This window comes from Sebastes fasciatus, chromosome 12, assembly GCF_043250625.1.
Source record: "Sebastes fasciatus isolate fSebFas1 chromosome 12, fSebFas1.pri, whole genome shotgun sequence".
NCBI lineage: Eukaryota > Metazoa > Chordata > Actinopteri > Perciformes > Sebastidae > Sebastes > Sebastes fasciatus.
In genome coordinates this window covers 13,271,383-13,294,300 of record NC_133806.1, presented here as the reverse complement: position 1 = coordinate 13,294,300, position 22,918 = coordinate 13,271,383, and the positions used below count along the sequence as shown (strand labels likewise).

At 41.8% G+C, this 22,918-nt stretch overlaps 1 protein-coding gene across 3 annotated transcripts in view; it reads left to right on the top strand.

Annotated features, from left to right (window-relative positions):
* Nucleotides 1-20,947, top strand: part of grik5 (glutamate receptor, ionotropic, kainate 5) — a 107,322-nt gene extending 86,375 nt beyond the window's left edge. The window contains exons 15-23 of one of the 3 annotated variants that reach the window (XM_074653214.1): nucleotides 1,312-1,425; nucleotides 2,028-2,137; nucleotides 2,359-2,532; nucleotides 6,946-7,111; nucleotides 8,212-8,437; nucleotides 12,442-12,570; nucleotides 14,835-15,001; nucleotides 15,541-15,577; nucleotides 16,220-16,403. In XM_074653214.1, coding sequence (XP_074509315.1) covers nucleotides 1,312-1,425; nucleotides 2,028-2,137; nucleotides 2,359-2,532; nucleotides 6,946-7,111; nucleotides 8,212-8,437; nucleotides 12,442-12,570; nucleotides 14,835-15,001; nucleotides 15,541-15,577; nucleotides 16,220-16,272 — 1,176 coding nt within the window. In that variant the 3' untranslated portion in view covers nucleotides 16,273-16,403. Of the gene's footprint in view, nucleotides 1-1,311; nucleotides 1,426-2,027; nucleotides 2,138-2,358; nucleotides 2,533-6,945; nucleotides 7,112-8,211; nucleotides 8,438-12,441; nucleotides 12,571-14,834; nucleotides 15,002-15,540; nucleotides 15,578-16,219 lie in introns of all 3 variants that reach the window. The other 2 variants (XM_074653213.1, XM_074653212.1) reach the window with 2 other exon arrangements.
* Nucleotides 20,948-22,918: the final 1,971 nt, after the last annotated feature.

The window sequence follows — 22,918 nt, the reverse complement described above, 5'->3', positions numbered from 1 at the left end:
CTGATCACTCAGCTCTAATTAGCGGCCCATGTTCATCAATTAGCTTTTAATGGAAGAGATGGAGGGGAGGCAGAGCGACCAGAGACCTGCAAGGTTTCATACAGGTGGAAAAACCTGCCACCCAGTGCTTACTTGCAATTAGCCTCATTTGGATGGTGGATAAGAGGGAAAGAGACAGAGTGCACGTCTGTATGTTTTTCCAAATGATTTTTCAAGTGCCATAGTCGACATTTTAACCCACTGAGACCCGAGGAATCATGGGCGATCCTGACCAACTTTACGGTCTTTCAGAGGCTGTAGCAGCTTCAGTTTTAGAGATAGAGTGAAAGTACAGATATCATATGAAACTAGAAAAACACATGAATCCACTGGAATCATACTAGCTTGTCGTTAAGGAGGCTAAATAATGCTCCAAGTTTAGGCTAAATTTTGGCGAGGAAAAACTGGCATGGCCATTTTCAAAGGGGTCCCTTGACCTCTGAACTCAAGATATGTGAATGAAAATGGGTTCTATGGGTACCCACGAGTCTCCCCTTTACAGGCATGCCCACTTTATGATAATCACATGCAGTTTTTGGCAAAAACCATTCAATTTTTTTTAATGCAGAGGATGTATGGCTTTCCTAGGTAGATTGACAATAAGGGGGTTTCTGAGCAGTTTCCAGAACAGAAGTGCTTGCCATAAGATCGCCGAAAAAAGCTATTCTTGCAAAAATCTCAAAATGTTAAAAGTTTTTGAAACCAAATCACAGCATGGCTTTTTCTATGGTGTTTCATCAAGGTCTTGGTGTCTTAATGTGGTATTTTGGAGGGATTAATGATCATTTTTTTCAATTCTCGATAGGTGAAAAATGGTTAAATTTAGCACCAAATCTGTGTAACAAATGGTATCAACCCAAAAAATTGCCACAGCACCTTATGAGATATAATAGAGCATTGGAATGGCAATCACATACATCTATCATAATGTTCTAAACCCTTAGACACTTTTACAATGTATTTTAATTAATTAATTCATGTTTATATCTGATTTATGAATAGAGTAACTTGACACACTGTGCTGAGCAGCATCTTAAATTAGTCTTCAGGTTCCCAGCTTTCAGATGATGTACACCACTGCTATATGATATCTACTGCTGACCTGCTATCTCCCCCTAAATAACCCCTGTTCCCCCCTAAAAAAGACCAAAACGGGTCTATTGCGGGTCTCAGAGGGTTACCTGACCACTTGTTGTTTTTCTCCCTGACTCTCCTCCACTACCTCTATCTTTCTCTCTATCTATTACCTATCTATCTTTGCCAACTCCACAGAAAGCCGACCTGGCTGTAGCAGGCTTCACCATCACGTCAGAGAGAGAGAAAGTTATCGACTTCTCTAAGCCGTTCATGACCCTGGGGATCAGCATCTTGTACCGAGTTCAACTGGTGAGGGTGTTATCTGGGGATGCAGGGCGCCCGCCGCGTGATACTCACCACAGATCTTGTATTGGATTTCATTTATTTTTGTTTGCGCTGCTTCTAAGCCGGCAGGGTCACACAGAAGACGACGGGCTACACTTGTTTGAAGATTCTTATGGAATCAGACTGAATATTGCATAAGAGTTGATCTCATCTTTGTAGCTGAGGATTGTGTTTGTGTAGTATGCTGCATGCTGCATCCACTGTGAAATTTATAGGTGTAATTTAAATTGCTCAATAAGTCAGTGCTCTGTAACTGGGTAACAGTGGCGGCTTTACATTGCTAATGAGGTTTTGGGTCTAAGCCAAGTATGCTTCAGCAGTAGGCATTGTGAAACGGAGCGTTTATGGATTGTAGCATTAGCGTATCACAGCACTGCAGACTTACTACCAGCGTGTGGTGAAGGACACTGCCCTCCTGTGGTGCAGAGGGGACACTCCCTGACTGCTGAGACATGACACCTTGTTTTCTAACACACTGTACCTTTCTGTCTGTCTGTCACTGTCTGTCTCTGCTCCATCCATCTCTCCACTTCTCTTTCACTTCTTCTTCTTTCTCTCTGCACCAGGGTCGGAAGCCGGGTTACTTCTCCTTCCTCGATCCCTTCTCTCCAGCTGTCTGGCTCTTCATGCTGCTCGCCTACCTGGCTGTCAGCTGTGTGCTCTTCCTGGCTGCAAGGTCAATACATTACATCACACACACTGTACCCAGCTCTATCGCCATTTATCTTGTTGAACACGAGTTGCCTGTCACATATTATAGTTTTTCACTTTACCTTACACAACCTCCCGCAGACAGATTGACAGGGATCGAATGACTGATCGGCGGTGGCTTGAATGATGTGACAGAGGTGCATTTGACCCCAAGGTCATTCCACTGTGCCTGTGTTTCCCCTCCAGGCTGAGCCCCTATGAGTGGTACAACCCTCACCCGTGTCTGCGAGAGCGTAAGGACATGCTGGAGAACCAGTACACGCTAGGAAACAGCCTGTGGTTCCCTATTGGAGGCTTCATGCAGCAGGGATCAGAGATAATGCCCAGAGCCCTGTCCACCAGATGTGTCAGTGGGGTGTGGTAAGTTACAGGACGGTTACGTTTGTATGCCGGCCAGTTTAAAGTCCCCCTCCACTATAAAATGCATTTTGAGTATTGTTACTTCACTTGGATGTTTGAGCTTCACTGTGCAGAGATTGAGCTAGAGGGGGGAAAGTCTCTCTGTGCTCACGTTATTGATGAATGATTTTGTTATAATCACAACTAGTTTGGAGGCTAGTCATGGTCCAATAAGCAACTTACACAAGTATGTTGTGGAAAACTGAAGCCTCCAGTGCACACACACTGAGAATAGACTTTTCAACAGAGATTGGAAATTAAAGATATTTGCATATTTATAGGATCTGGATTTTTCAATTTTAAGAATTGTTGTTACATTTTAAAGGTACAGTGTGTAGGATTTGGCAGCATCTAGTGGTGTGGTTGCAGATTGCAACCAACTGAGTACCCCTCCGCTCACTCCTCCCTTTCCAAGACTGCAGTAACGCGAGCTGTCGAGTGCAAAACCGTTGTAACTTTGTTCTCCACGCTCATAGCTCATCCTTACCATGATAGCACTACTTTAGGAGCAACGGAAGTCAGATGGCGGCTGGCGGTTCCATGGTTTTGCACTCTGCGGCTCACGTTACCGCAGTTTCACAAGCGTGTCGGAGAAATACGTTGGCCTTCAGGTAACGTAAAAAGCGAAAGGCTCTCTCTAGAGCCAGTGTTTGGTTTGTCCGTTCTGTGCTACTGTAGAAACATGGCGGAACAACATGGTGGACACCTTGAAAAGGAACTGTCCCTATGTAGATATGAAGGGCTCATTCTAAGCTAACGAAAACTTTTTCTAACGATTCTTAGTTTCAGGTGATTATACACTAATGAAAACATAGTTGTGAATATTATATTCCATTTCTGACAATAGATCCCCCGAAATGTTACACACTGTTCCTTCTAATGTTGCTATATGATGTTATATATTTAATTTACATGTTGCCATAGCAATAATATTAAAATGCATTTGTATTGCACAAAATCAGAGGTTTACAAAGTGCGAAACAAAAAAATGCTGAATGGTAGAAACAGTTAAGATAAAACATGAATGCAATACAGTATTAATAAAATACAATAAAACACATAAAAATGGTAAATGGGCTAGTAGACAAGATTATTTGATGAAAACATTTAAATGGGGGCAGTAAATACAGATTACAACAAGAAGTCCAAGCCATACAAATGAGACTATGAACAAAATTTAACAATATATGGTAAACTGTTCTAGATTTTAGGGGCCATATTTACAAAAGTTTAGTCCCCTTTATAAAGCAAATTCACTGGTTAACTAATTTCTGCATTTTACATCCGCTGTGTGAGACAATGACATTTAGATTTTAAAGTTTAAAGCATATCGCTCATAAGTTTCAGTCCCTGAGCACCAAGCAAACAGTACAGAAAATGCAAAGTTCACAGAAGTACTACAGTAGCCTGATGATATTCCTGTGGCAACAGAGTGACTGTGAAAGAGACTCACACACACACACACACAGTAAAGAAATAATAATCGCTAAGAGCTAAGGAGATAAAGGGTAGAGGAAGACAGGAAGAGCAAATTACACTGAGTTGAGCAAGATACGGGATAGGGGGATGTTATTAAGTACAGTGAGTACATGATGTTCTTCTTGAAGAAAGTTTTTAGATATGCAAAAAAGGTCATAGGAGAGTCTCATCTTCGAGGTTGAGGGTGTAGAGTATTATCTCTTTGTCCTGGAAACCTGAGAGTTTGAGTAGGGTGATATGATGCTACTATTTAGTACTGTGAGACAATAAATGTTTGGGAATTTTTGCTATACTTTTTATACTGAGGTATCTCTCCCTTTAACATCTTTAGGTATGTAGAGTGGTGCAGGAAGGAGTACTAAAACCTGTAAATGAGTTAGCATTTTAGCTCTTCCGGTTCACTCGTCTGGAAGTCAGTGGGCTTTTTGAATGGATTTTTAGTTAGATGCTTGAAATAATGTCCGTGGTTAACACAAGAAGAGATTTTAACATTTTATTCGACGACATAAAATACGTCAGTAAATATCCCACTCGGGAATGTTGAAGCCTTCACATGTCTTAAAAAAAGGTGGTTCCTAACAAGGGGCTAAATGAGACTACTACACGTCATCACGCCGAACACCAGTCCGCCTTAACTTAGTGGTGGTGACGTGAAGTCATAGTATAGTTCGTTTATAGACTAACGTTAGCTTTTTACTTCTGCCGATTGCATTTACGTTTCAAAAATCATAAAAGTGGTGTTCCTTTGTGGAGATTATCTTGCTGAACAAAATGTCTAAGCATCATAAACGTTTATTTGCCACAATAATCCAAAACCAAATGGAAAAAATCCCATTGGCTTTTTGTCGGGGAACCAGGGCGATGCTAATTTCCTGGTTGGCCTACACAAATTCGTCATCCCTGCAGCTCTCTATTAGGCTATTTTGGGCTATTTTGCAAATAAATAAGCAGGACTGATTTATAATAATATTGGATTTTTATATGATTTTCAATGTGATAAAATATCTTTTATTTGTCAGGTTGTTCCAGACATTTTCCAATTTACTATATCATGATATGCACCGATCAGCCATAACATTAAGACCACTGACAGGTGGAGTGAATAACATAGATTATCTCGTTATAATGGCACCTGGCAGTGGGTGGGATATATTAGGCGGCAAGTGAACATTTTGTCCTTGAAGTTGATGTGTTGGAAGCAGAAAAAATGGGCAAGCGTAAGGATGTGACATTGACAAGGGCCAAATTGTGATGGCCAGACGACCGGGTCAGAGCATCTCCAAAGCTGCAGCTCTTGTGGGATGTTCCCGGTCTGCAGTGATCAGGACTTACCAAAAGTGGTCCAAGGAAGCAAAACTGGTGAAACCGCGACAGGGTCAGACCCAAGGCTCATTGATGCACATGGGGAGCGAAGGCTGTCCCGTGTTGTCCGATCCAATAGAAGAGCTACTGGGTCTCAAATTGCTGAAAAAGTTAATGCTGGTTCCGATAGAAAGGTGTCAGAACACACAATGCATCGCAGTTTGTTGTGTATGGGGATGCGCAGCCGCAGACCGGTCAGGGTGCCCATGCTGTCCTAATGTTATGGCTGATCGGTGTATATGAATTTTGTGATCCAGAAATGGCATATACCCTGATAAAAGTTAGTTAATTACAAACTTTATTGTCCACAATGTGGAACATTGTCTTTGGCTTCACCACAATCAACATGAGCTACAAAAAAGACAATAGTAAGAAGCAATAAAAACATTGGAGGAGCTTGGAGCTCAATCATAAGCAATCAAATACAGTTCAAATGATTTCTTATAGACATTTTTGGTGGCTCGTGGCAGTCTAAAGCAGCTTCCTGAGGGAAGCAATTCAAATTGTGGGTACAATGGATGGGATGGGTCACTTGTTATGTCAAGAGCTTTTTTTTGGTATTCAGTACATGCCTGCTGCTCAGTTGCATCTGTGGTTTCCCTATAATTTTACTGGTCTTGTTAACCACTCTTGACATTTGACATTCAACTGTGCGTACCAAGCGACCATGTTAAAGGATAAGATGCTTTCCACCAGATTCTTGTACACCACTCCAAGAATATTCTGTCTCACCCCGAAGTCATGAAGCTTCCTGAGTAGGTGCAACCTCGCTCTGCATAGCTTTTTTAAAAGCATATGTAGTGTTATCTACTGTATAAAGGTGTCTATCTCTATAAGTTCCTAAGTATTTAAAACAGCTAACCTTTTAAACAGGGTGCCCCTTGATTGTTAGGGGTTGGCATACTGTAAGTCTGTAATGTAATGTTTACTGGATATGACCATTTCTTTGGTTTTACTAATATTTAATCTCAAGAGCATTCGACCGACACCAGTTCTGGAGGGACATCACGTGATTAAAATACAGACTTCCCCCTCCAGTGTCTCCTTCACATAGGAGGCTGATGAGAGCCATATCATCAGCGTATTTAAATAAGCTAAAATCTGAATCTTGGGTTCTGAATTCATCTGTAAACACTGAAAATAATAAAAGTGATAGAATGGTATCTTGTGGCGCAGCTGTGTTTAAAATGATCATTTCTGACACGTTGCCATTTAAGGACACTCTTTGTGGACGGTCAGACAGAAAATCTCTGATCCACAAGGTTAGACCATGATTCACTCCTAGATCCAGAAGCCTTTGCAGGAGGATGTGTGTCTTCCTGGTATTAAAAGCTGAACTAAAAATCGATAAATAAAACTAGTGTGTAGCCAGTTGGAGATGTTTGGCCCCTGTATCAACTAAAGTTAGGGTTGCATCATCAGTACCTGTTCTTACATGCTTAGAAAGAACCCTTTCCATACATACAAAAGATTGTATCGCCCGTCCCTACTTACCCTTTTCACATGTTTCTTCCCTTTCTCTCTACCTCCTAGGTGGGCGTTCACCCTGATCATCATCTCCTCCTACACGGCCAACCTGGCAGCCTTCCTGACCGTCCAGAGGATGGAGGTTCCCATCGAGTCTCCGGACGACTTGGCCGACCAGACCAACATCGAGTACGGCACCATCCACGGAGGGAGTACCATGACATTCTTCATGGTACAAACCACTGCCGCAGCCATGGCTCTGGGTGGCTTTATGTTTTTGAACGGTTTTATGTGTGTGTTTGTATCCGTGTTAAATTGTGTTGATTTTATGGATTTACTCGAGAATCTGACAATTTCCTGAATTACCTTTATAGCATACATTTTTTTGTGTGCATGTGTGAGCTAGTGCACTTTTCTTTGTCTTTATTGCCGTGCCTAGAGTGAGTTGTTGTCCTCATATTTGCTACTATATCTCTGAGCTCCTCTGTTGTTTTCTTTATGGCTGTTTGTATTAAGTGGCTGACTGCCTGTGTTTGCTTATGAGAGCGCTCGCAGCATCTGTGTCGGCATCTGTGTTTGTCATGGAGCGCGTGTGTTTTGTCTCCGTGTGTAGGTGTGTTTGCATGTGGGAGTGTGTGTAGGTGAGTGTATAAAAAAACTGTTTATTTGTGTGTGCATGCACGGGAAATGGCAGCATGCCAGATTGTGTGTGTGTGTGCTTTGCCTTCTCGTGGTGTTTGTCTATACTGAGGATATAAGAAAGAGTGGTTGCCTACATAAGCCAGTTTCAACGCTACATTACCCGACTCAGTGCCTAATCCACACACACACATACAATACACAGTCGCATTATCACACACAGATGCCGCCCTCTCTCTACTCTTTTCCTTTCTTCTCACACACATGTAATTGTACACTTTAAACACTTAATCCTGTTTTAGAGCTTTCCATATTTTGCTAAGTGCTGAACCACCTCCTGCGTGCTGATTTACCTCCATCTGTATGAACGATGATGCATCAGCTTCGCCATGAGCGAATAATCTGTTGCCTTTATTCACGTTGCCTTCCCCCCCCCCTCCTCTCCTCTCTCCATTTCACGTTTATTTGCCATTGATGTTTTACTCTGCTTGTCATTATTCACACCCCCCTGTTTATCGAGGATGCATCTCTCTTTCTTTTTTTCCGTCTTCCCTCTTTCATTTTTATCGATTTCCATTTCATTTCTGCTTCAAAGACATATGATAGGACATGTTAGGAACCCAGAGTGTACAAAAACACGCGCATCTGTAATCAGTGTTTAATTCTCATTGTTGTGTTCCTGTTCCTCTGCAGAACTCGCGTTACCAGACCTACCAGCGGATGTGGAACTACATGAACTCTAAGCAGCCCAGTGTGTTTGTGAAAAGCACAGAGGAAGGCATCGCCCGCGTGGTCAACTCCAAGTACGCCTTCCTGATGGAGAGCACCATGAACGAGTACTACCGCGGCCTCAACTGTAATCTCACAAAGATAGGAGGCCTACTGGACACCAAGGGCTACGGCATTGGCATGCCCCTGGGTAATAATACTAATATATAATTTTAGAAAGAACACAAAAAGTGCCTCTAGCAGCTTATAATATCATAACTTTAAATAACTTTATTTTTTATTTTATTTTTGTCTAACCTTTATTTTACAAGGATAATCCTGTTTCATACAAACATCACATAAAAAATAGAATAGCAAAAAGTTAAAAACAACATAGAAACATAAAACCTTTCACATAAAAGAGACAACAGACTTAAAACAAACAGCAAGTTACATAAAACATATCACTTTTATTTACTTGACACATGTAGTAAAACCGGTAAACTTGATAAATTGATTAAATAATCGATAATAATTGATTAAATTTGATAAATTTAAAAGGAAATTACATCACAACAATAACTGAGATTCATTAGTCACTTAAATGATCTGTAATGTTGTTATTTCATAATATGTTACACTTAAGAAGCAATTATCACATCACTAAAGATAATCATAGGTACTATCTGGTCTACAATCTATTTGTTACTTTCTATTTTACTCTATTTGCTATTTAGAGAAATAGATTCTTGTATTAATATTATATACATTATGAGTTCCTACTGTGATTTACAAACAAGGAAAATATTGACTCAAAGCATAAAAACATCAATAAAAAAGGATGGGAGATAGATACAGTTTAAAACATGTTAATGAAACGTTCACAAGTCTTTGAAGCCTATAAATTGGTTTTGAAAACATCAATATTGATTTAGTAATTTTCAGGCAGAGCATTTCAAAGCTCCTGCGGCAAACACTCATTAATGCTGTAAGGTTTTGGATTCAACGCTACGTTTGGCCTCGTCGAGGGATTTAAGGTCACGGACGGTCACAAATATGGCTGTCATGTCTTTGATTAGACCTATAATTTATCAATAAAGACCTGTGCAGTGAAAACACAAGGGATGCAACACTGATCCTTTTTTACAAAACACTGCTACAGTATTTTACAGGAGTTTTTCCACAGCTTGTGGATTAATTCAAAAGAATATGTAGTGTCAAGACAACAACAACTTAAAGGGATAGTTTGGGTGTTTTTTGGGTTGTATGAGGTACTTACCCATAGTCAGTGTATTATCTATAGTAGATGACGGCCGGCACGAGCCCAGTTTGGAGAAGCAGACAGGAGTTACCGCGGAGAAGCAAAGCAATGTACTGCTGTGGACAGGGCAGTAGCAAAACAAATTTTAGCCACCTAAAAGAAAGGCTCATCTAAAACAATATCAGTTTAAGTGTACACTACATTTAGAATATTTTTGCCAGTTTACCTTGCTGTGAGACAGCTATACAGTCTATGTTTCTGACGGGGAACTGAAGCCGTTATATATGCTCTCGCCAAAGCCACCAGACTCCATTGGAAAAAAACAGTAATTTTACCTCGCAGAACACGGGAGTTGCTGGTCTACCTGCTGCCTCGATCGGTTAGTTTGTTGATTATGATGTTAAATCACAGATGCTCAAACTGTTTTTGCTTGTGAGCCCTCAATATGAAGCAACATCTACTGTACTTGCAGCCCCCTGTCACAGAGTTCACTTGTTTGATCTGTGAGCAGTTCAGTCAAAGAGAGACTTCCCTTTATTAGACTGTTTCTTGAAGCCCAGAGAGATAAAACTATACTGTATTTCACAAGAAAAAAAGCAAAGATTAGAGAAACATGTGAAAAATATAACATATCATTATGTTCCTCCCCTGGTAATCACGTCAATGACCCCTTAGATTCATCTTGCAGCCCCATGTTGGGGTCCCGACCCATAGATGGGGAATCACTGTGTTAAAAGAAGTTCTTGAGCTTTGTTTACCGTCAAAAACACGTCAGACATCCGGCCCGTTATGATCAGTAGTGTCACAGATTTACTGTAGTTAAAAATATAAAGATGTTATATATAACTAAGATTGTGTAGAAATGCTGATATAAAGGACTTTCTCTATAAACCTCATCGAAACCTTAATTGACTGTTGGAGAGGCAGAAACACCTGCATTAGATCAATTATGCTAAATAGACACATGTAGTAGTACTGATTGGTGAGAGATTAGATCTGAAAAATGTCTTGTACGTGCTTGATTTATTTTTTATCTGAGGGATTAGTAAGTATTTCAACTGGAAGTAATGAACATGCCGTTAATTGCTTTTCCACACACGTCTGGCTCCTCTGAAGCTCCTTTTTTAGCACACGGAGGTGGTGTCACTGCATCACAGTGATCTGTTCTAACGAACAGGAGGAAGGCATGACCAGAGAGAGGGAGGAAAAGGACAGAAAGTGAGATATGGGGGACCAAAGGTGTGGAGAAAGATAAAGAGTTACTGTATATCAGCATGGAGAGCAGACACAGATATGAAGAGACAGGAAAAAGAGAGAAAGAGGTCTTGAGGCAGACCAAAAGGAGAATATTTAGAAATATTTTTTAAAGGGTTGGTTCATCCAAATAAAAACAGCAACATGTTTTCTTACTCACCTCTAGGCATAGTTAAATTTAAAGGAATAGTTCAAAATTTTGGGAAATACGCTTAATTGCTTTCTTGCCGGTAGGTACAGTAGATGATGGATACCACTAGAGCTGCATAATCAATTGGTTGCCAACTATTAAATTAATCTCCAACTATTTTGATAATCGATTTATCGGTTTGAGTATTTTTTTAAGAAAAAAAAAGTGTAAATTCTCTGATTCCAGCTTCCAGAATATTTTCTAGTTTTATGACAGTAAACTGAATATCTTTGAGTTGTGGACAAAGCAAGACATTTGAGGAAGTCATCTTTGGCTTTGGGAAAAGTGATCGACATTTTTCACCATTTTCTGACATTTTATAGACCAAACAACTAATCAATTGATCAAGAAAATAATCGACAGATAACTGCGACTTTCTTGACTTACAAAAGTATCTTTTAAACTGACAAACATAATATGTGTGATTCATGGCGCAATTCAAACTAGATGAAAAAAATATTTGTCTCTCGCCGTTGACTACTGTTCGACGACCGAAATAAGGTTCCATGGTAGTCCATGGAGGGGCGGGACTTCCGTACAACTTGATTGGTTGATACCTTTATTTACAGCGCAAAAGCTCAGAAAATCGACCTTGTGACGTAAAATTCCCGTTCTATAAAAGTATTAATGACAAAAAATAACAGTTCAATAAAATATATTGATGCGCAAATTAATCACGCGAAAAAAACCTCCCCCAGTGTGTAAAGGCCTTAACTCTTGGTCAAGAAAGTGAATAAGCACATTTAAAAAAAAATATTAAACTACTCCTTTAATTCCATATAATTCACTTTGATGACCACGCAGATATGCTGGTGGACTTTGGTACAGTGTGTAAAACGTTTCTATCAACATCATTGCGCTGCAGCAACAGTTCCACAACTCCCTCAGAGGGTAATATATGCTTGTAGAGGGAGGAGCTCAGGTTCTGTATTGCAGTGGGGTATAAAACGATTGTATTTTTGAAATGGTTTGTCACAGTGGGAAGTGATTTGTATCGCCTCCCAGAGGATAACGGCTAGAACAGGTGATCTACAGACACTATCCCTGTCACAATTCACAGAACACACTGTCAACAATTTTGCGGAAAGCAGTTCAAATGAAAACTGCTCACATTGCGGTGTGCTGATTATCTTCAAGGCTAGACGACACTAGGATAACTGAGAAAATATATTTACAATTTCTGGTGAATTGACCCTTTAAACCTTCCCATTGTTTTCTACTCTATCTAGTTCATGACATGCTTTGTATGCTGTCTGACTAGCAGCTGTACCACTGGCTCTGTCTGGTTGTAATCTCACTCTTTATCTCTCACTAATCCTCTCTTTATTCTCAAAGTAAGATCACTCGTAGCCATCTCAAGGCTGCAACAGCAAGTCCTTCGCCCTTTTCTCTCCTCATTTCATGTTTTTCTCCTCTTCTCAAATAACCCCTCTCTTGTTCGGGCTCTTTTTGCTGCACCTTTTTCGTCCTCCACATCTTGCTCTCATCCTGCTTTCCTGTCATTTCCCAGGGTCTCCGTTCAGAGATGAGCTCACGCTGGCCATCCTCCAGCTGCAGGAGAATAACCGGCTGGAGATACTGAAGAGGAGGTGGTGGGAGGGAGGCCAATGCCCCAAAGAGGAGGACCACCGTGCCAAGGGTCAGTCGACCGCAGCTGTCTGTCTCCTCTCCCTCCTTCTCTCTAATTTCCCCAGTAATAGTCTCCTCACTCTCCGCTACAGTCCAGCTAATGGCTAATGCCTAACCTAATGTCCTTGTGAAGGGTGCTTAGCACAATCTACTCTCCCAAATGTCTTCTGTTTGTCTCAGGTGGTGTGTAATGGCAATTTTATTAGAGGGAGTCTGTCTGCTCACATGTGCGTGTTGATGTGCATGTGGGGAAAAAACAGACTTTATGCCTTGCTGTTCAGCATCATTGAGCTTCATCTGTACTGTGCAGCTCAAGCGTTCAGGGCCCCATAATTCTGGTAATCACTCAGCCACTTCATCATGGGCCATTTTAACTTTTTAATTCAATTGAAAGAGCACTCCAGAGATTTAGTATTGCACTTATATAAAATTGAGATACTTGCAAGAGACAGATTTTTAAAAAGAATGGTCAAAATTGGAGCTGCAGAAGCTGAGAAATCCATATTTTTAGCTACACTTATAGACCCTCCCGGAGGGGTTAGACCCATGTCTATCAAACTCCCTGCAGTTTGTTACGCAGGCTGTCGATTACAAATCTGCAGAAGGTATTAGCACCCAGGTGTCTGTAGCGAACAATACTATTTGCACCCGGGGCAGAATAGCCAATGTGGCTATTTACACTCTGGTTTATACAGCATGTCAGAGACAAGCACGCAGGTGTCCGTAGCAAACAGTGCTGTTTGCACTCGACCTGGGCACACATTAGATACTGTATGTGTGTATGTACTACTGTATGTGTGTATTTCCTAAACCTAACCAAGTAGAAAACCAACTGAAACTGAAAATAATAGTAAAAAAAAAAGTCATCTAAGTGTGAAAATAGGCATTTAATGGGACTCAAATCCTGGCTTCCTAGATGAATGTCCCGAGTTTGACCCATTCATCCACCACAACCTACTCCCTGCACACACTTTGTTGATCTTAATATTACTACTAGTATACTACTACTACTATTAAATCCTTCTCGCCATTAGACTCCAAGTCCAACCTAAGATTACGAAAGTGAGGTCACTTCAGTAATTTTCTCAGACGTAAAGGAATAGTTTGACATTTTGAGGAATACGTTTATTTGTTTTCTTGCTGAGAGTTAGATGAGAAGATTGATCCCATCCAGCAGCTGATTATCTTAGCTTAGCATCATGACGGGAATCAGGGAAATGGATAGCTTTGTCCTCTAAAGTGAACACCAATATTTATCATGTCATATCTTGTTTGTTTTATCTGTACAAACATCAAAGTTTTAGAATGAAAAGTTTCTTGGCAAGCTTTAGAGGTGCTGGTAGGCAGATTTTGATACCTTTGGACGGAGCCAGGCTAGCTGTTTTCCCTTGTTTCCAGTTTCTTGTTTCTTGTGCTAAGCTAAGCTAACTGGCAGTAGCTTCATATTTATCGTACAGACCATAGACTGTATATAAGTAGTGGATGAAGTGGTCACACTTTGGTTTGTGGACTGCCCTTTTGAAGCCTCGAGTTCGGCATTTTGGTCGTCACCTTTTTTGCAACCAGAAGTGACACGAGAGGGTGGAGCTACGTACAACCGAACGCTGATTAAGACATTTTTAGGTGATACACATTTTACAGTTAACTTTCATGAACTGTAAACACACTGTGAAAGGGTTAAAGATCTAAGATGAAAACATGGACAATACCCAGACCGGACAACGCCATGGTAGGGACCTGTCAATCACAAGGTAGCCACGCCCTAAAGCATCCCCTGCTTTATGGTCTATTTGACTCTAAATGGGACCATAATCTACTAAATGAACATCATGCTGTATTGAAGAAGACATGAAACTAGCGATTGAGACCATAAACTCATGTTTACAATATTTACTGAGGTAATAAATCAAGTGAGAAGTAGGCTCATTTTCTCATAGACTTCTATACAATCAGACTTCTTTTTGCAACCAGAGGAGTCGCCCCCTGCTGGCTATAGAAAGAATGCAAGTTTAAGGCACTTCGCTTTAAACGCTTTACCACTGTTACAGACATGAGTGGTATCAATCTTCTTATCTAACTCTCGCCTCGAACAATTGTATTTTCTCAAAATGTTTAACTTTAACAGAGCTCTTCCAGAGTCACTTAAGACATTATACAACTGTTTCCAGAGGCTGTGTAGTACTCTCCATGACTAGTACATTTAAAAGTAAAGTAATACATTCAAACCTTTCTGCATTTACGTACTAATGTTTGTCTCCTTTGGCCCACTCTCAGGTCTGGGCATGGAGAACATTGGGGGCATCTTTGTGGTGCTGATCTGTGGCCTCATCATTGCCGTGTTTGTGGCCATTATGGAGTTTGTGTGGTCGACACGCCGCTCTGCAGAGACCGATGAGGTATGCCCCCATACCTGCCCTCGCCGACCCCACAGACACACCCCAGTAGGTTCCCATGGCATCCCGCCAACCCTTTTGATTATGTTGTTTTGTGTGTGTGTTTGTGTGTGAGAGTGGGTTGATTTCTTTAAGCTTTTGCCTCCATTTGTGTTTGTTTGTTTGCTCTAACATTTGAGGTTCAATGTGTTATGTGCATGCGAGATGAGAGGAATGTTCAAGTATGTGGCACTGAACTGCTGTAGTGTCCGATATGTAGACAACAAGTAGAGGATTCACTTTGCATGTCCTGCCTGTTTTGAAGCCCTTGTGCCCTTTTAGTGTTTGGTGTTTAACAGTATGGCAGCAAGTGTTTGTGAGCTAAACTTACACGGATAAGCAATATTGAGAAATGCCAATATCTGCTTGCATAAAAAAGTAGTGTGATCTTTTTCCCTGGCATTAAATGTCACGATGTATCTTCTTTTACACGCCTCACATGTACGCTGGTATTCTTCGTTTCCATTCTTGGATTACTTCTCACCCATTTCACTGTTTGTCTCCCTCTGTATCTCTCTCAAACACACACGCACACCTCCTGTCATCAGTGTCTGTTCTCCGATAACGAGTATTGTTTCTGTTTATGTGAGCACACATTCTTTATTTGATTTAAATGAGAATGTTTGTAGTGGACATGTTGATGCATTTTGTTCGTCGTGTGGTGCAGATTGCAGTGGTCATGCTGTTGGAATGATGAAAAGATTTGTTTGGTGTCTTACTGTGTGTGTGTGTGGGAGGGTGTGCGTGAGTTGTACATGTGCACCTGAGGCCTGCCTGTCCGTTCATAGTGCATAGTGCCATAATGAAGTGCCCATACACTAAAAAACATTTTGGTGTTTTGTGTGTTTGGATTGTAATAACTCTCTCTGCTCCTTGGATATTCTCCCATCTCTATCCATCTCCACATCCTTCCCCATCGCCTCCTCATTCCTGTTTTAAAACCATCCCTCCATTTGTTGATCTCTGTGCCCTCGCTTCTCCTTCGACTTTTTCTTTTACCATGCCTTACTGTGTCTGTTCTTTCTGCCTTGTTCCCGCCTTCTTTTTTTTTCCGCTTTTCCTTTCAATTTCCTTGTTTTTTTCTCCGCTCTCCTATTTATGTACTGCCTCACCACCGTCTTGTTCTGCTGCCTGCCTACTTTTTGTCTGTGGCGCCCCTCCTACCTTTGCCTCCTTCCCTTCCGTCTTTCCCTCTTTCCTCCCTCCTTCCTTTTCCACCTTTTTTAGGTGTCTGTCTGTCAGGAGATGATCACAGAGTTCAGAAACGCCGTCTCCTGTAAGAAGAGCTCCCGTATGCGCCGCCGTCGGCCCCTAAGCAGCTCGGCGGCCCTGCGCCATCCCACGCGCATCGCTCTGGGTGCCCCTCGGCCCCTGCGCCTGGTGCGGGAGATGCGCCTCAGCAACGGCAAGCTCTACAGTGGAGCTGGCCCGCTGACAGGTGGAGCTGGAGGTGGAGGAGGAGGGACGGGGCCTCCCGATCTAGGCCCTGGGCCTCAGCGGCTCCTGGATGACCCGCTCGGGGCCAACACCACCCCTCCTCCACCAATGCCTACTCCTGTGATGCTGCCCGCCCGCAGCTGCACCCACGTGCGGATCTGCCAGGAGTGCCGGAGGATCCAGAGCCTGAGATCAGGCAGCAGTATAGGATCAACCACAACAAGAATACCACCTTCAACAGCACCCCTGCCCAGGCTACCCCCACCCCCACCGCCATCCTCATCCAACACAGACAGTGAGGGCGGAGGGGGGCCCAGCCCGAGGCGGCTACACCACAGCCCCCCGCCTCATACATCTCGACCCATTCCACCTCCACAGAACAGCAACACCACAGACCTACTGGGTGACCAGGACTGAGACCCGAAGCAGTGGGCGGGGTGGGAGGGCTGCAGGGAGCCGGTGATGTGTCTGAGGAACATTTGTCCTGCTGAGAGAAACACTGCTTGTCTCCACTACACAGGGGAAATTCATCGGAGAACAAAAGAGGGAGAGATGGAGGGGAAAAGAGTTGAACTCTGCGAGGTCAGCCAATAGAAAATGAGACGACCTTTAAAAGGAGAATAAAGAGGGAAAACCTTTCTCCAGTCGAGCTCGAGGCTTACAGATACAGAACTGGCTGATGGCACGCTGTGAGATGGTCGTCAGTTAAGCTCCTGTACTCAACTCCGAAGGTCAGTTAGGACAAATCTGAGCGGAAATGCACACGACCGGATGATGGTTTTCCATTGGCCTCCTTTTTTTCCTCCTTACTCCCCCTCTCACTTTAGATTTGAGGGCGCTGGTTTTCCTCCGCAGACACTTCGCTGGACGCTGACTAGCCCTCTAGTAAAATGAAGCTTTGTTGGAGGACATACTGTATCCGTATGTGATTTAAAACAGCAACTAAAAAGACTTCCAGAGAATTATTTCCTGTTGTTTTTTTTTTCTTTTGTTGTCTTTCTTGTTTTATTGCCATTGTTCTAAGTGGGAATTACAGAGTTAAATACAGACTACGTGTGACAATATGGTGGATTATAACATAAACTTGACTGTGTTTCAAGAGTTTTGTGTCCCTCCCTGTGACCCGTAGCTGCTTTTTGGATGGTATCAGGGAAGGTGGATGAAACAACTTCAAGACAACATAATGCAAACGGTAGCAGAGGAAACTGTCGGCCTTTCTTTACACTGTGCGTGTGTGTGTACAAATTTGTGCTTCCTGTTGAGTCTGTCTGTAACTACTCAAAGTGAGGAGAACCATGTACCCAGCAACAGCACCCTTCTACAAATGATAGATAATCAGACAGCCACAAAAAAAAGAAGAGGAGAAGAAGCTTTGAAATGTGAAATTAATGTCCCTCGTTATCCTGGGTAACACTTGCCAAGCTTTTACTTCTTTTTCACCTCTGTTCACACGGCGTAGAAGAGATAGAGAGACCGGGCGAGGCAGAGCCAGTGAGGCAAGATAGAGGAGAACAGAAAGAGAGGAGATAGAAAGAGGCAGAGAGTGAAAAGGACACTACTGAATTTGAATGAGAAATCCCTAACTGAACTACTTCCATTATTAGATCTGTCCTGATCTGTTAATTCTGGGCATCTTTTAAGGGGCTTGTTAATGCGCCAGCAGGCTGTAGCTACAGCTTCTCCCCTTCTCTCTGTTTAACAGACAGACTTGGCCGTCCACAGTGGAGGCTCCTGCCAGAGTGATAGACTCAACACAGCCTCGTCAATACTGTCTCAAGCTTTTGATCGCCTAATTACTCCCCTCGGTGGCTGGGGACTCATTCAGGAGGGGGTTGAACACAGGGAAACACGCTGATAAATAGATTTAGAAGAAATGTTTTTCACTCCGGCTGGGAAGGGAACCTGGTCTCTTTTAATTATGTTGTTAATGTTACAGCCCTACTGTTGTGTGAAACTCCTGCTAAATCTAAACACTACAGTTTATTAGCCACGGTGCTTAAAGGGAATGCTCTGGTGGATTTGCTTATTTTAGGCCTTTAACTTTAAATGGTGGACACCTTACATTATTGCTGATGATTATTCAAAGCATTCCAAATGTTTTTAAACAGATTTCCGAGTATTCACTGCTTTCACAGCAAGTAATTGTGGTATAATTACAATTTATTATTATTTATTAAAGAATAAGGCTGGTTTCGTTGTTTATTTTTCTTATTGTCAACAAATCCAATGAAAAGACCAAAACCAACAATGAACTGATGAATTGATCTGACTAATAAGTAGCTAAAGCTAGGGATGCACTGATCCGACTTTTTCAGTCCCGATACCGATACCTGGGCTTTCGGTATCGGCAGATACCGAGAAGCGATCTGATACCAGTGTGGAAGTGACAGGGATTATTATTTTATGTGCAAGGCAACATCAGGCTGGACTTAAACATTACTTTCCTAACTTTGTAAAACAAAATGTAACAAATAAATAAATATATTTTCATTTACCGAATTGTTATTTATTATTAAAATGATAAATCATACACCAGCAACTTGGTAAAAACAATCTTCAAAATTAACAGGAATTACAATTCAAGTGTAAACAATCACAGCAACAAATTACAGTATTCAAAACTTAAACAGGAATGAAAATTCCAGTATATAATGTATATATTATAAAAGTATAATAGAATAGATCGGCTCCATTGTCACCGATACCCAATCCAGCAATTTGAGTCAGTATCGGCCCGATATCCGATCCAGTATCGGTATCCGTGCATCCCTAGCTAAAGCCTCAAGTAGCTTATTACTATGTGCTACAGTATAGACCTCCTTTGTTTAAAATCTATCATAAACCACAATGAGTCGCACCGTTGCACTGGTTTGAGTAACATTTGCTGAAAACTATTTTAAATAAAAAAAAAATGAAATGTATATCTGTGCCCATTTTTTAAGAGTTGCGTCTTCAGTCGGACCGAAGGGGCCAAATGCCACAAACAAGCGGCGGAAATTATTGAGAGACAGACCAACACATTGGTTACCTTGCACGGCAGCGGGATTCTTGCGTCGACATGGGATCACGCGAGAATCGTGAGTACGGGCGTGGCTTAGGTGTGTGAGACGACACAGAAAGGCGACTGTTGGTTCTCAACAGTAATGGCGGCTCCTGAAGAGGTTAGCGTAGATGCTGCAATAGCATCAGTTATATCAGAACTGGACAGTAAGAAGAGCAAAGTATGGCACTGAAGGCAATGTTTTTGCTTTTCTCCCGACTGGCTTCGGTAAGCGTTTGATTAACAGATGGTTCATCCAATCACCTGCCAAGTACTTTCTAAAAGTACCTGCCCTTTTCCAATCAGTGTCCAATGACGGCTTCTCAGATGGTTCTGTGTAACAAACCATCTGGCGGGTCACGTTTGGTGGTTTTTGATCTTCTCATGGGATTTGTTGACAGGAAGAAAAACATACAAAATTGGCAGCCTTATCCTTTAAGTCTGCTTTAAAAAGAAAACTGAATGTGGTGAGACCGCCAGGCTGCACCATCACCGCCCATCAGAGCAGATCTTAATAATCCAAATGGATTTGTGTTCTTGCTTCCATTAATGTTTAGGTCACAATGCAGATCAGTTTTAAGTCTGTAGTAAAAAAAAAAAAAAAAAAAGAGGTGTGATTGGTTACAGCAGCATGAGTTCCCTTTATAGTAGTTTACACTCATCACTTTCATGTGCTACAGCTGTGTTGTCTGTGGTACAGCACCTCTGTGAACGGGTCCCCTCAGAAGCAAATGTCCTGATTTTTTGCACTCCTCCATCCCATAGATTATATATATATTTTTTTATATGAAATCATTATCAAGTGCTGCATTAGCATTTTCTGCACTGCAGGTCATTGACTCATCAGTGTCTTGGTGTTCATTGAATCAGTTATCTAATCAGTTCCCGAAATACTCGCTGAGTGATTCAGCACTTACTGAACAAAGGGGGTTTATACACACCCTTATTTATAGTTAATACTCTTTGTTCTAAAAAAAAAAAGTCTTTCTGGGGTGTTCAAGGAAATTCGAAAATCCTGCTAAAAGATTTGAGGGTTAGCTGATGCAACATTTTCAATGCAAGATATTACTGAATTCCCATCATCCTGTTCAGTGTCCGTGTTTGCTTATTGTTTGTCTGTTATGGTTTGATTTCCTGACAGCAGATTTTATGAATGTAATGCTCTCCAGCAGCTGATTCTCAATTCTCGAAAGTCAGTGTTACCAGCCTCCTGAACCTGTCAATGCGTTTCCCCCCCCCCTTCTTTTGCCTCTGGTTATGAATGTTGATTTCTCCATTTGTGCCACAGTCCTTGGCTGTATTCAAAACCGCCTACTACATACTACTGATGAACGCAGTATACAGTATACAGTACATACTGCGTTCCTCAGTAGTATGCAGTATGAAACAGTTAAAGTGATGTATTTTGCAGTATGCTAGACCAGGCTTTAGCCGTTAAAGCAGCTCTTACAAAAGGAGCACAAACAAAACTCGTAACTCTACTGTGACCTGTGAGCAGTTTGTGACCACTGTTTGTTTACTTTATAGAATACTGCAGGTTTAGCTCCACCACCCCCTAAACTATTTATCCTAACAGCTCATAGTGAAGTAACACGAAACAGGATCATCAACAAGGGGAGACGGTAAATATAATACATTACTCGACAAAATGTACTCAAACTGCTTTTCAGTTACAGAAACAAAAGTAGAGTAATGTTTGTGTTGTCTCAGCAGGTATCTCTCTACCCCGTCAGACGCAGCGCTTTACCTCGCCTCTTCCCTCGCCACTGCTTGCTGCTCTGTAGCCGGTCTATGAGCATCACTGGCCGGCTCTCGAGTGAGCTACACCCTCGGGCAATTGTGGAGCTTTTCAACTCCAAATAGGCAGATAATCACAGGTTCCTGTTAATTTTACAGTAGACATTTGTGTTGTGATATTTAAACAAACTATCCGTCAACAAGGGAAAAAAAGCCCCTCGTCTACGAGACCGGCGTCTTGAGAGCTCAAGCCAGCTCATAGCGGGGTCTGTTAGAGTGACTGCCCGGCAAACGCTAGTTAGCAGTCACAGCAGTTTGCGGAGTTTCTCAACAAAAAAATTTGGAGGGAATGTTCGATTCGCCATCTAATATCGTAAAACTGCCAATATTCAAAAGCTACACAGGTGATTTCTAAAAATCAAGCTGTTGTTGTTGTGACCATAGCCTTTAGCATTCCAGCACTTTGCATTGTGGGATACAGTAGGCGAGGTAGCCTTGTCCGAAGCCTTTTCTGAATTAGTACAACATCCGGGTACTTTTGGCATACTGTAGATTTAGCTTGTGTTCGCATACTGCATACTACATGCTACAGTTTGGCCAAATCAGTACATACTACTACTATAGAATGCGGTTTTGAATACAGCCCTTGTCTCTAAAAACCTCTGGACTCCTATGAGTCTCCTCCAGTACACATAAAGTTACCAGCTGCTTCACCTTTAACTGAGAAGTTATCATCTCGGATCTCAGCAAACAGCAGGAACACAATCCCTCACTGGCTTCCCACCCATCCATATTCAGCAGTAATACAAAGTGTGCAAACCCACCAGTTCAGCCCTTTACAAATCCCCTGGAAAAAAAAACATACCGGCATTGTTGTCTGGGCAAACATTGCATTGCTGTATAAAATTATGCATCTTGCAGTGAAACAGATTTGTCGACAGTGTTGTGCTCCAGATAATGAATGATAACATTGTTTGCACACATTATGCCGTTTGTCTGAATGATTGCTGTCAGCAGAAGCAGGCCTTGGTGTGATGTGTCTCTTTCCCTCTGTTTACTTCTGCCTTTGTGTTCAGAATGCTGACAAGGCAACAGGAGCCGACCCCTTTTCCTCAAGAAGTCACAGTGCGCTCACACAAACAGAAACACACCCGTCCACAACATGTTCCTTTCTAATTTCCTCGTTGTCTAAAGGTTGTAAACCTGCTGGTTGTTTTTGTTGTTTTCAAATTTGTCTCTTTTCCGTGTCTTCTTTGGTTTGTTCTGTTTACGAATTCACAAAACTTGATATGTGACCATGCACCACATAGCCAATAAGTGGCTGTCGACAGCTTTAAACCATCAGCTGAAAGCATTTATTAGCTGCAAAGCATTACTGTGGAGAGCCAAGAGGAGGGTACAAACCCTAAGAAGCCAAAATACTGCTAGTATGAAGGGAAGGGAGGGTCACAAAACAAATCAGATGGGGTGTCTGAACAGTCACTCCACAAAACAAACCTTTTTGTTTACTTTTATGTTCTTTTCTTTGGTATTTTTTCATATTTCTATACTAGTGCTAAATGGATTATTAAAACTGATGATGAATATTATGATTAAATTGTTGTTATTATTCCTATTGAAGAGCAGGAGGTTCTATAGTGTGATTGTGGGTGACGGGTGGGGGATGGGAGGTGTTGGGACGAAGGTGCAATGATGTTCTTCAGAGAGATCGC